Source organism: Cucurbita moschata, unplaced genomic scaffold, assembly GCF_002738365.1.
Source record: "Cucurbita moschata cultivar Rifu unplaced genomic scaffold, Cmos_1.0 Cmo_Scf00052, whole genome shotgun sequence".
NCBI classification, from domain to species: domain Eukaryota; kingdom Viridiplantae; phylum Streptophyta; class Magnoliopsida; order Cucurbitales; family Cucurbitaceae; genus Cucurbita; species Cucurbita moschata.
In genome coordinates this window covers 571,566-584,985 of record NW_019268568.1, presented here as the reverse complement: position 1 = coordinate 584,985, position 13,420 = coordinate 571,566, and the positions used below count along the sequence as shown (strand labels likewise).

Sequence of the window (13,420 nt, the reverse complement as noted above, 5' to 3'; positions counted from 1 at the left end):
GTTAGGAAAATGAGAGATAAATATGTTGAAAAAATTATACATATTTTTATCCTAAATAAAAAGAAGAAAAGAATAGATTTGTTAATCCAGCCAATAAGGTTGTTAGCCTGACTATGATGACGTGCTACTATTTGATTGGCTGCTTGAGCTTTCAACCCAAGCTCCACATTGTTCTTGATGTATTCTCATCGGTTCCTGTTTTACGATTAAGAATCAATCAAATTCATTCAATTTCAACGCCATGAAAGGCAGCAGGAAGGTTGAAGTTACCTGAGAAGAAGATGTCTGGCTTGTATATGGCGATGAAGATGCACTGCTGCCGTTGAACGGCCGAATTCCCATACTCTCCTCCGCCATCGCTCTCAACCGATTGAGCTCCGGCAGCACCACCTTCCCAAGATCCGGCCGATCCCTCTTCCTCATCTCTGTACATTTCATCGAAAGCTTCGCGAACTTCAATGCGTCTTCAAATGGCCAGTCCTTCACCTCCGGATCGAGCATTTCTGCAAATTTTCCCTTCTGAATCGCCCTCTCGACGGCGTGTGCCAGTCCGATCGGCGGCCTGCCAGTGACTATTTGCAGAAGCATTACGCCCAGCGAGTAAATGTCCGATTGAATCCCTAGCAATCCTGTTAGCTGATACTCTGGATCGATGTAGCAGAACGTTCCTGCCGTCGCCGTCATCCGATACTGAGTCACTGAATCTGCCACCGATAGAGGAACTAGCCTCGCCAGTCCGACGTCGCTGATTTTGCTCACGTAGTTCCGATCTAGCAAAATGTTCCCTGGTTTCAGATCGCGGTGTACGATCGGTTCTGGTCTGTGTTGGTGCAGGAAGAGCAGTCCGGTCGCGATCTCCGCCGCGATTCGGAATCGTAACTGCCATGAAAGAACTGGATTGTTGGCTTTTCGGAAGAGACAGTCTTCTAAGCTTCCATTCCCCATGAATTCGTAAACTAAACAACCGTTCTCAGGACAGGCTCCGAGAAGTAAAACCATATTCGGATGTCGAATACAGCTTAGAACTTCAACTTCTTGCTGAAATTGCGACCGGCCATGAGCAGCGTCCGGCCGGAGAACCTTGATGGCCACCGGCGTATGGTCGAGTTTTCCACGGAAGACTGGACCATAACCGCCTTCACCGATCTTCAAAGAATCGGAGAAGTGGTTCGTAGCGATTTCAATTTCTTCAATTGTGTATTTTCTGTATCCAATATCTCCATGGCCGAATCCCGAGAGTGCTTTTTTCGTTTCCTCTGCTTCCATGTCTGCCATTCTCTCTGCGTTCTCTCTTTTCCTCGCCTCGAGTTCTGCGATTTTCTGAGCGGCTTCAGCTGCCTTAATTGCTGCTTGGCATTTCATCTTCTCCCTCTCTGCCATTGCTAATGCTGCTTCCTCCGCCATTCTCGCCTCTTCGAACCTTTGCTCTTCTTCCACCTTCCAGCGATGGAGCTCGGTCGCCTGCAAATAAATCGATTCGTATCCGGTTTGTTGAGTCGAAATTATAGATCTATGAAGGAAAGGATTTGAGGTTTCGGAAATGGCGAAAGAAAGAAACCTTTCGATTAGCATTTAGGGCTTCTTTACAGGCCGTACTGTACATGTCCATGGTTTGTTTGAGCTCCAGTTTCAGCCTTCTCATCTCAGCTTCAACATCGTCCTTTCGAATTGCAGGAAAATTATTTCAGATTCAAGAACTGAAAAGCATAGAGAGAGGGAAAACATGGAAGTGAATCACCTGGGCATGAGAATGAGAAGGGCGAGTGAATGTGTCGCTTTCTAGGGAGCAAGAGGAGAGATCCTGAGAGTAAGAAGAGAAGTTGTTATTATGAATGGACTTGTTCATTCCACTTTCGATTTCCAATGTAGGCGAAGGCGAAGGCGGAGGCGGACCGGGGCTGGAAGTTTCCGACTCAGAGACGTTAGAAAGTCGATACGAGTCTCTGCAGGTGGCGTAGGACAACGCCCCCGAGAAGCCACGGTCCACGCTCCGCCTGCCGCAGCTGACAAACGAATTGTCGGAATCCACCGTCGATGGGTCCACCCTTTTGCTCACTGAAGCCCTTGAACCCTGCCTTGTGAACGGCGACCTGCTCATCCCACCAAAAGCATTCCATTATCACCATTAAAAAAAAACTATAAATTTTCATAATAGCCAGCAGATTAACAGATATTCACTTTTAAGGAGGCCTTGTTTCTACCGGATATTGTTCTTTTTGTGTTTTTACTTTTCGATTGTCCTTTTGGGGCTTCCCCTCAAGGCCTCATGCCAATAGAGAGGTTTGTAACGACCCAGACACATCGCTACCAGATATTGTCATCTTTGGACTTTTACTTTCAGATATTGTCCTTTTTGAGCTTTTCCTCTTGGGCTTCCCCGCTCGTCTGGTGGGGGAAGGTTTCCACACCACACCCTAGTAAATGGTGTTTATTCTCCTCCCCAATCAATGTGAGGACATCACAATCCACCTCTTTCGGGGCCTAGCGTCCTTACTGGCACACCGCCTCGTGTCTACCTCCCCTTCGAGGAATAGCGAGAAGGCTGGCACATCGTCCGGTGCTAGCTTTGATACCATTTGTAACGACCCAAGCACACCACTAACAGATATTGTCCTCTTTGGGCTTTCCCTTTCAGGCTACCCTCAAAGCTATAAAACGCATCTGCTAGGAGAAGACACCCTGGTGGTTTGTTCTCCTCCCAACCAATGTGGGACATCACAGAGGGTATTCTTGATTATAAACTCATGATCATTCCCTAAATTAGTCGCACTCTCATCCAACAAGCATTAATATCTTTTGAAAATTATATATTTACCTTTCATAAATTATCTCTAAAAATTTTAATATTAATAAAAATATTTTTTAATTTAAAATATTTAAAGGTGTATTTTAAGTTTTTTTTTTATAATTTTAGAGCCTTAATGAAATTTAAGGTAATTTTTCAGACAAGTAAAGGTTTTTTTTTTTTTTTAATATTAATTTATCCTAACATTAATACACAACATTTTATAATATAATATAAAATAAACAAAGTATTGTTTGGATAATCTTTTAAAATAGTATTTATTAAAAAGTTGTAATGTATGGGAGGGCAAAGACGTAAAATCACCTACTTGAAGTCCAAATATTGTTGAAGGGCATGAGGAACCCTCATACTACTTTGAGTCTCTAAACCTGCAAAAATCAAATCACAAAAGGATAAAATAGTCTTTTTACATCTCTAAATAAATATTAATTCGAAAATATTTGATAATTTATTTAAAATGCAAGAAGACATACATCTAGATGATTTGGACCATAGTGGGTTGGGCTCAGCCAGGAGTTGGGAGACATTAGTGCGTTGATGCAGCAGCTGGGGGCGCGGCGAGGCACGCAGCGACTGGTTGCGCGGCGGAGCAATCGGCCTTGCCGGCACTGGAACTGTGGGCTGCCTCACCGAAACTTTCCCTCTGTGACCGATGGTGTAAACTGTGCAGAAATCTGGTGCTCCTTTTGATACACTGCTTGGCACATCTGATTTGAATCTCCTGCATTAACAACAAGAACATCATCATGATTATGAATAAGCATTTCTTGTTGTTGAGATTCAAGTCAGATGAAGAGGAAATTACTTGTAAATTTGTGCGGCTGATCTTGTAGGTGCTCCCATTACTAAAATGTCTACAACGTTTTTGGAGACGTAATTTATTAATGTCTTTGGAATGTCTGATCCCTCTAACATCACCTCATTGCATGTTATCTGTGTTTTTCAATCACATTATTTATAGATTTAGCGTTACTCAGATATGTGTTCGAGAGAGGGAGAAACTGACATTGCTACTTGTGCAAATGCAACGAAAAGGAAGGAAGAACTGATCGTTGATATGATTGTCGATGTGATGATGTTTGTACAAAGCGGTCTCGCCGTGATCGAAATCGGCCTTGAGATTCGTCGCTACAAACCGATTTGTAAAAGATTTAAGAAGAATCGCTCGATTTCAAAAGTTAGGGTTTATAATTTCTTACTCGCATTCGCGGTGGAAGAGGATTTGTGTTTAACGTGAAGCAGAGTAACGACTTGGCCTCTGCTCAGAAGGCGATCGATTGTCCATTTCAAAGCTTGTTGGCTGCCTTTGTCTTTGTCGATCGCCACCACCATCTCTTTCTTCTGAGCTCCGCCTCTCGCCATTAAATTTCTTCGATCGACCTCTTCTCCTCTCTTCTTCTGAGAAGGAAGGGAAAGAAAATACGGTTTTAATTGAGAAGGGGATTTTGTGAGGAAGATCCACGGATCGGGGTTTTGGAATCAACGGAGTAACCGAATTGTTCATTGTGAGTATCTATTTTGAAGAGGTTTCTGTTGAATTTGAACCAGAAGAAGAATTTGTTGTACAAAATTGTCAGTTTGTCGTTGCATTATTGTTGAAGACGATAGGGTGTCAGTTTCCCTCCTTTAGTTCATTATTTTTTATGAATTTCATATAATACTTAACCTATGCGTAAACTTTATATTGTATTGTTCTTTTTTTATTCATTATTTTGCATGAATTCATATAACATATCGCAAGCTTGATTCAAGGCGTCAGCAATGCGACCCATCAACCTACTAGCATTGGGGGAGAAAACATAGCATGTTGCAACAAAAGCTTGATTCGAGGCGTCACCAAAACACTGTCGTTTGTTCAAAAAACAAAAGCCCCTTAGCGCTCGGAGACGAGTGTGGGGGACGACCCTACGCGCAGGCAACATCAGCACTAGCTCTACGAAGTCAGAATCGAATCTTTTTGTTGGCTTTCTCGATTCTTTTGTGAATCAGAATGAAAAGACTAAGAGCTCTAGCTTCTAGCTTCTAGCTACTTCGCGTGCTTATTATTATTATTATTATGACAGAAATGAACGTGCTATTTTTAAATCGATTGATAGGTAGCCTAACGATAGAACGCATTTCCATTCAATGAACTAAAAAAAAAATTAATGTAGTATTAATAATTAGAACTAAAAGATTTATGAAAGGCTTATTTGTTAGTTTTAACTATTTCTTTATGAGTTTTTTTTTTTTTTTTAAATGTTTATAATCTATTTAGAAACATATGGATTAGGTATTTTGTCGACAAGATAATTTCATCTTAAATTATTGAAATACATGAAAATTCGATCTAACGAACTTGTGGAAGAATAAGACCTTTAAATCTAAACTATCAAAAAACATCAAAATAATAAACTAAAAAATAAATAATAATACATCAAAACAATAAACTAAAAAATAAATAATAAAAAAAGTCCGAAAGAACTTAATATTTAGATTATCTTGTTGATCGAATATTTGTTTTTTACTAGCTCTAGGATAAAAGAAAGCACACATGCTCTTGTTACTACATTATCCAAATACATGACTTTATATAGTCTTAAAATGAAACACTGACCTAAAAGTAGTCGGTACGTAAATGTAACTTAAGTAAATAAAAAGTCTTAAAGCTAGAAAATACATTAATAAAATACTATAATTCTAGATTTCAATCATTGGTTAACAATTTATAACCATATAAAAATAAATGAATCGTCACTTGAATTATCTAAAAACGTTTGTTGCATAAATAAAACTCGATTCTTGTTGATGTAACATTAATTGCAACTTGAGTTCAATTTTAATAAAACTTGATTTTAACTGGAGCAAAATTCTTCCCAATTTCTTCTAAGTTTATTGTACAATTAAGATAGATTTACTTGTTAATTTAGATAATTTAGAGTTTTATTTTTTTTATTTTTTATAAATAAAATCAATTTGATGGTATATAAATATGAGCACGTTGTTTTTTTTATTTCAAAAGTTACATTTAATAGAATTTATTTTTTGAAAGATTAACGATATGCTTTTTAAAAAAATTATTTTAAACAATAATTATGGTATTATATAGTTCAATCTATCCATATAATTATGAATTATACGTTTACAATAAAATATTAATATTATATGAATTATGCTTAAATTGGAAAAAAAATTATAAACGTCACTAAAAAAAAAGACAGAACCAATGCTAATATCTTGTAAGAATAAATGAGGAGAATAAATTTGTAACAGCTCAAGTCCAGCAGTAGATATTATCTATTTTGGCCCATATCTCGCTAGCCTAATAATTTTTAAAACACATCTATTTAGGGATTTTTAAAACAAATTAATTAGGGATAGATTTCTACATTCTTATAAGAAATGCTACATTTCCTTCTCTAAAGAATGTGAGATCTCACAAATCCCATGGCCGACTCTCTTTATCCTGCTCATCACTCTCGTGCTACAACCTTACCTTTACCTAAAAAGCATTTTGAAAATGAGTTCGCACGAACATATAATAATAGCAAGCAAAATCAAGAGACTAATTTAAACATTGACATTGGAATCGAGATCAACGAGTCTATTAGCGTCTCAAGTAAGCTCTAAACAAATAATAAGCTTGATGCTTCACCTGCAAAACAGCTACCAATACCCCAAAGATGCAGCAGCATTGATTTAAAATATATGAACTCCACAGTACCAGAAAAGATTATTTGATCATTGATTTAAAACATATGAACTCCACAATAACAGGAAAGATTATTTCATTACCAAAATTGGAAAGTTCATACAAGTACAAAGCAACTGTTTCCACAAGATATACAAGCAGTACCTTACAGTGTTTGCTGATAAATAAAACAAGGAAAAAGAAGAAAAATGGTAGATAGTGAACATATTACACCCATATATATATATATATATATATATACTCTCCGGACTACAGAATGTCATTGAAAGAATACATGCTCTTAGAAACTTATGGATAGAGTAATTGGTAGAAAAAAGTATTTCACAATTTTGGCATCCATTCTATCAATCAACACATAAAACCAGTCCAATTCTTAAAAGATGCTGAGTTCTCAAGGGAAACCAAATTTTCGAGGGAACAGTTCGAAGAGGGGCGACGACAAAGATCGAGTTCATTCCAGTGTCCACTTTTGCTTCTTGTGTCTCAGCCTGTTTCCATGTCCTTCAGTTTTTCTTTCATTGTTTCTTTTTTTTTTTTTTTCCTTTTCTTATTCAGTTTCTATTGTGTACTGTGAGATGTGTTCGGACTGAGAATTAGGTCATCGACTCCACCGTGAAGCACGGTACCAGAATCGGTATCTTTCGGACATTGAAAGCCCTCCAGCATTTGTACCACCTGGCTCATAGGGGGTCTGCCTTTTGGATTTTGGCTCAGACATTGGTAAGTCAAATTAGCAACCTTCATTGCAGTTTTAGTTGAATATTGTCCTTCTATTCTAGGATCCAATATCTTCAAAATTTTCTTGTTGTGGTTCAAGAGCGGGCGAGCCCACTCAACCAGGTTGTGCTCTCGACTTGGTCTGTTCTTGTCCATTACTCTCCTGCCAATAAGGATCTCAAGTAGAACCACCCCAAATCCATAAACATCACTTCGGGCAGTTAAATGTCCTGGTAATATCAATACATGGACTAAGTTCTTGAAAAGGGCAGAGCAACCAACTTAAGTTCATCCTTTCATTCAAGAACTAGAAGGAAAAAGGGAATAACAACATCTAGCAAATCACTCATGATTTTTTCAATCAATTAATTTTGATAAACAGAGGCAGTAACCATGACTGATAAGATGCTTACATATTGACTAAACAAGTACATGCAAACATTCTTGTTCAATATACCAAAAGAATAAAAGGCTGTAGCTATTGTAATTGTTCTGTATTAGGTACCTACAAACTCACCAGTCATTACATATTCGGGAGCAGCATATCCATATGTACCCATCACTCTTGTTGACACATGAGTTTGATCTCCCATAGGTCCTTCTTTTGCAAGGCCAAAATCTGAAAGCTTTGCATTGAAATCCTGATAAAGGTTACTTGAAATTCAGCAGAAGAAATTAAGATTAAAAGAACTCAATATACACAAATTCTTCTTTGTTCATCCCTAGTACTGTCACCTAGAGAGTTGAATTGGCTGTCAAACTTTTCTTTGGGAATTTATAACAGAGAAACTTGACTACTGCCTCTAAGGAAGAATAACGCCTGACTAATAAAACAAAATGATAGAGAAAGAAACTAACTGTATCAAGTAAGATATTTGATGACTTCAAATCACGATATATGATAGGTGTTTCTGCACCATGAAGAAACGCAAGTCCCTTTGCAGCATCTAAAGCAATTTTCATTCTTTTCGCCCAACTCAGTGAACTACCCACTCCTAACATCGTAGAAAAATGCAATGAGGGAACTGAGAATTAATAAATAAGCATGTTTTTCGAGATAAAGTGTATCTAATAAATAAGCCATATTCAAAAGCACTTTTTTAACTTCCCAAACCCATAAAACCAGCCGTTGGATCACATCATCTCCTCTAAAGTTTAGAAGAATAAAACAAGTTGTCAATTAGTGGCTGTTGTTAGCAGCATGAACCAAAGGTAGGAATAATTTGAAACCTTAAAGCATAATAAAAACTTCTTAAAGTTCATGAATAAAGTAGATAAAATACTCAAATCTATGGATGAAAATGTAATCAAATGAAAAACCACGAAAATGCATAGAAATTGTTTGGATGACTTAATAAGACTTTAACAATTGCTTAATAGGATTCAAAACACCCTTTTCAACATTAATATATATAAACATAAGATTATATCGATATGTAATGTCACTAGAAGGATATTTTTATAAGATAATTGAAGAAATTAATAAAAATTAATAAAAATAAATAATAAACAGAGAGAGATTAAAATCATAACATTTATTATTAAACAGAAAGAGATGTTGGAATAGCATATTATAAGTGGCCCATTTTGTGGCTTAAAAATATGGGTAAGTCATACTTCATCTTGAAAGAAATTTTGCTGGTTGGGGCTTTTAAGAAATTTAAATGAAATATTTCACTTAATCATAGTGAAAAGGCCATGTTCCACATAGAACAAGGGGCAAATTTTGTGGTAGGCTGACCTCTTGCTATCCACTGAGGCCTTTGGTTAAGAAAGAATTACATCATTCTTAAGGATTGTGAAAAATCTTGGAGGAGCCCAAAGGTGTTGCCACTTGTTAGGCTTAATGCCTCTACTTGGATGTCGGTCTCCGAGGTCTTATTATTTCGAATTGGAAGCCTATTTCATATAGTGTACACTCAATTGATTTTGAGACAACGTCCATTTAACCAAGTGAGAGCCCCACCCTCCTGAACTCTCTTCCAAAGAAAATATCTTATAATCTTCTCCAGCCTACAACTAGTAGTAGAGAGGATCCTCCTCGACAAAGTCATGAAGTAGGTGAGAAAGCCACTTACAAAGTAAAATCGATATTCAATCCAACAATCAGGGAGAAGAACACATTCTTCCCGTACGAAAGACTTTTCGAATCTGTTAAATTATTGGGCCCCAAGACAAAAAAAAAAAGATGGTATGCCTGAGGAAGGTAGTAGATAAAGTGGAGACCTCACGCTCAACAACAAATACCCATCTAGCAAACCGAAAAGTCCCAATTGAACTGTTATCCTCATTGATTTTAAGGCCTAAATAAGTTCAAAATCTGCCAAAATATTATTTCTGTTGACGAAAGAATCCTCCCTCCCTGAGCAAAAGAAGATTATATCATTAGCATTGAAAATGGGAGGAAAAGACACCTTCCCTACCAATGTGAAAACTCTCGTTGAGATCAATATCCATTCCCATGATAACTAACCTATCGAGGACATCAACTACCACTAGGAGGAAGGGAGAGAATAGATCACCCTATATAAGACCTCTAACCAATCTAAGGTAGTTCACCTCTATATCCACGATCTTCATTTTAACCTAAATGGATCAGTAAGAACTAAGAACTTTCATAAATTGGAAACTTGTAAACCAAGATGTCGTCAAGAAAGAACAGGGCAGACTTTCATAGATTGGAAAGTTGATGGGGCGTTCTACAACCCAAATGGCATCCCTGAGAATCATAATTACCCTCGCGTGTTCTAAACATACTAGAAATCAACCTTTGGTGGTTCATCGATAATATAGTTGCCCGGTCAACCCCTTCACCTTCAACGTTTTTTTCCTTGGCAAATCAAAACCTACCACTGAATTAAGAGATACCTCAATTATACTTGCTGCTTCCTCAATCTCCTCTATCTTTCCTTTGCAACCTTCGCCTGGGAAGCTAACTCATTTCAGCCAACGTATGTCTCCATTTCTAGCTCTTCTTCCTGACCTACAAGCAGCTATAGCTCCTGCCACCTGCAATGATGCTCTAGGGCAAACTTCTCAACACACTGAAAACAAAGGGAGGTTGCATAAAACCGAGGCAAAGTGGTTTATGATTGAATCTCAAAGATCCTTTTCTCGTTCATCCACAGCTCATTCTCTGGTAGACTTCAAAATGGAACATTTGTCATGCACTCTTCAGATTTTTTTTGCCATTTGTTTCCCAATCATTGATCAAACCAATTTTGGCGGATGGTAAAGGTCCTAACCAACCCACTACCTACCCCAGAGCTTTCATTATTTGGAGAGAAGGCAACTCCTTTCTTATTTTGGCCCAGATTGTTTTTGTGTTCCTATCGTTCAGCCGTCTCCATTACTTCAGTCAGCCAGAATTTCTCTTTCAGCTTATTTTTTCAGTATCCCTTCTGCACCCACCACTCTCATCCTTTACTCTTGTTCCAGAGATGAAAATTTCTTGCACAACCCTTCCTAAATTGGATGGAACAACTTCAGGATCAATGACTTGAATTTTTCCCAATCTCAGTTGGTACTGAATCTTCATATTGAAACCAAGTACAGGCCTCCTCATCCAGGAAAAACACAACCGCTTCCAATGTCTCCTTATTAACTAGTTGACTAACGACAAAAGATCAAGCCATCCTTTTATCATTCAACTCTCAAGACTAGTTCCGCCAAAAAGTAGGTGCCTCAAGTTTGCACAATCACATTTTGAACACCGGAGACCAGAGCAAGCACATTAAGCTTGTTTGAACCGTCATCAGAAGCTCTACTGTTAGTCTCTCCTGAATGCGATGGAATGCCTGCCATTGGCACCATTAGCAGCTTCTCTTCGTCTTCCCCTTCAACTTATCCTTCTCTTTCCGTTTTGCTCAATTGTCAATAGCATTATACAAATTTCTTCTTTAAACAGTGCAATGTCTTTCTCTATTTCACCTTGGTTTTCTTCAACGACACTAAATGCCCCTGAGATCTTTTACCTCATGCTCTGCTTCAATGCAACATTTCCTTCTCAGTTATCATTCCCTAAAATCAACCCACTAATGCCACAAATTATAGAGCCTTTTTCTATTATTTATGTTCAAATATAAACACATAGCTATGGGAAATTTGAAAGCTCCCCATTTTCTCCTAGCAACAAAGTATAACCGAAAATGATAAAAGACGGTCTTCACCCCTCATGCTAAAGTATTTAACCATATTTACAAACTTCGCCTCCCAACCCCTCTATCAAACACTTAATGAACCCCACACGCTCATAACTCAATCTCATAGTCTCTCCCCTTTTTTTATACTATATACTCACTTTTACTTTGTTACAATAAACCGAACTTTCATCAAGATAAAAAAAGAAAAAAATACAACCCACTTAAAAGGGTAGCCAAGCAACAATGTACGAAAATGAGCTCCAATCCAGTAATTACAAAAAGATCTTGTCAATGAAGCCCAAAGAGAAATGTAGAATCTAGCCATAGACTAGATATCGCTATAAGATTTCTCCTGCCTTGAAATTTTTGTTATTTTTCTCACACCAAAGAGCCTACAAAATAAAACAAACTCTCGCCTGCCACATAAACAAACCTTTTCCACTTAAAAGCACATCATGAAGAAGCTCTACAAACGTCTCCCTACAACCCAACAAGCAAGCAAAGCTAAAGATGAACATCTCAAAGAAACAGCTCCACACAACCTTGGCAAAATCACATCTCCAGAGCTAACGATCAAGGTCCTTTGCAACACTCCTACAAAGAATATAACAAAGTGGCCCATCCAAAGAGGATCCCCCAGCCGAAATCTGATTCAAAGTGTTAACTCTTCCACAATTGGGGGCCTATATGGAAAAGTCAATAATCTTGCAGTCATGAAGATGAAATTACTGAAGACCTATACTAAATCTTGTTTAACGAACTTCCCTTTATTTTGAAAGAAAGCCATAGAGAATCTATCTAGACTAGGTGGTCTTACCTAGCAAAGCTAAAACAACTTTTTCTCCTCAACTCAATGGACAATTATTAACTGAAAGGTCAATAGTTTGATCTCCTGTTCAACAATTGTTGAACTCAAAAAATATCCTCCAACAATTCCTTAGTCTGGGTAAAAGACGGGTCACCAATTTAAACCATCAAAAGGTCTAAGGCAAATAAGAAGAGAGTGGAGGGACATAAAAAAGAAGAGACTTTCATGGGAAAGTAGGAGATCTAGGATAGGAGAAACTAATACAATCATCCTTGCCCATCTCACTTTAGCCTTTTGTCTCCAACACGACCTCCTTACAAAGGTCTTTGAAGTCTCCTTTTAATCTAATTCGTTCATATCATATATCATAACCGAGACCAGAATACAGTAATCCTATCCAAAGTCCCTTGTTTCCTAATTTAATACCTCTTAACACATTCTTATATGACTCCTCCAACACAAGTTTAAGAGAAGACAACTTTTGCATGAAGGGAAAGCTCTCCCACTTACTCTCAACCCTAAAGCCCCACCACCAAGAAGGAAAGGAGGATTTGAAAGAAGGATGAGGCAACCACATACTTTTCAAACTAAAATGGACATGGATCAGAGATATATCACCTTGATTCAAGCACACCAACCAAGCCTGCTAAAACTCAACATCCCTACCCCTCAAAAGCAAAAATCTATCACTACTACACAAACTCTCTCTCTCAAATTTGACCGAGTGTCTATCTACCATCCCAACCCCCAAAATCTATAAACCCTAACCCCCCAACCCAATTGATTATCTGAAAAACTTGAACAAAATAGGCAAAGAGAAAGCCCCTTTAACAACTTCTAAGGATGGTAACCTACAAGAATCTTATAGGGATCAGAACTCAAAATGAAATTAACCAAAAGTAGTATTGATATAAAGAAGACAGTTACAAATTTCTCACACACTTTGAGAAGTCAAGAATCTGTCACAGAATTTTTCCAGAAACTCTATATTGAAATCTTCGAAGTCCCTCTATTTATAACTGGGAACTCCAACTTTTATGTATTTACAAATATGCTACTACTAATATTCATAACAGTATTCTTCTCATTTCACTAAACCAATATTCTTTCTTTGTAGCTTATTGCAATAGGAGAACTTTTCGTAATCTCCTTGACTCTTATGTATTTGAAAAATGTTTCATATTTCATTGGTTTAATGAAATGCTTAAGCATCAAACAGAAAAAGAAAGAACAGCAAAAAAAAAAAAAAAAAAAAA

The 13,420-nt window shown here is 37.5% G+C and overlaps 2 protein-coding genes across 3 annotated transcripts in view; both read right to left on the bottom strand.

Moving 5' to 3' along the window:
• Positions 1–4,461, bottom strand: LOC111436140 (U-box domain-containing protein 35-like). Its single transcript, XM_023073837.1, has 9 exons — positions 4,006–4,461; positions 3,813–3,934; positions 3,612–3,739; positions 3,280–3,527; positions 3,114–3,174; positions 1,739–2,090; positions 1,559–1,660; positions 271–1,461; positions 1–195 (listed from the first exon to the last, which is right to left on the bottom strand). The coding sequence occupies exons 1-9, from the start codon at positions 4,166–4,168 to the stop codon at positions 112–114; spliced, it is 2,451 nt and encodes an 816-aa protein (XP_022929605.1). The 5' UTR covers positions 4,169–4,461; the 3' UTR covers positions 1–111.
• Positions 4,462–6,903: 2,442 nt separating this feature from the next.
• Positions 6,904–13,420, bottom strand: part of LOC111436198 (probable serine/threonine-protein kinase PBL17) — a 13,091-nt gene continuing 6,574 nt past the window's right edge. For both annotated transcript variants that reach the window (XM_023073927.1, XM_023073926.1), the window contains exons 4-6: positions 8,073–8,209; positions 7,732–7,855; positions 6,904–7,444 (exon numbers count right to left, since the gene is read on the bottom strand). In XM_023073927.1, the coding sequence (XP_022929695.1) occupies positions 7,056–7,444; positions 7,732–7,855; positions 8,073–8,209 (650 nt within the window). In that variant the 3' untranslated portion in view covers positions 6,904–7,055. The remainder of the gene's footprint in view (positions 7,445–7,731; positions 7,856–8,072; positions 8,210–13,420) is intronic.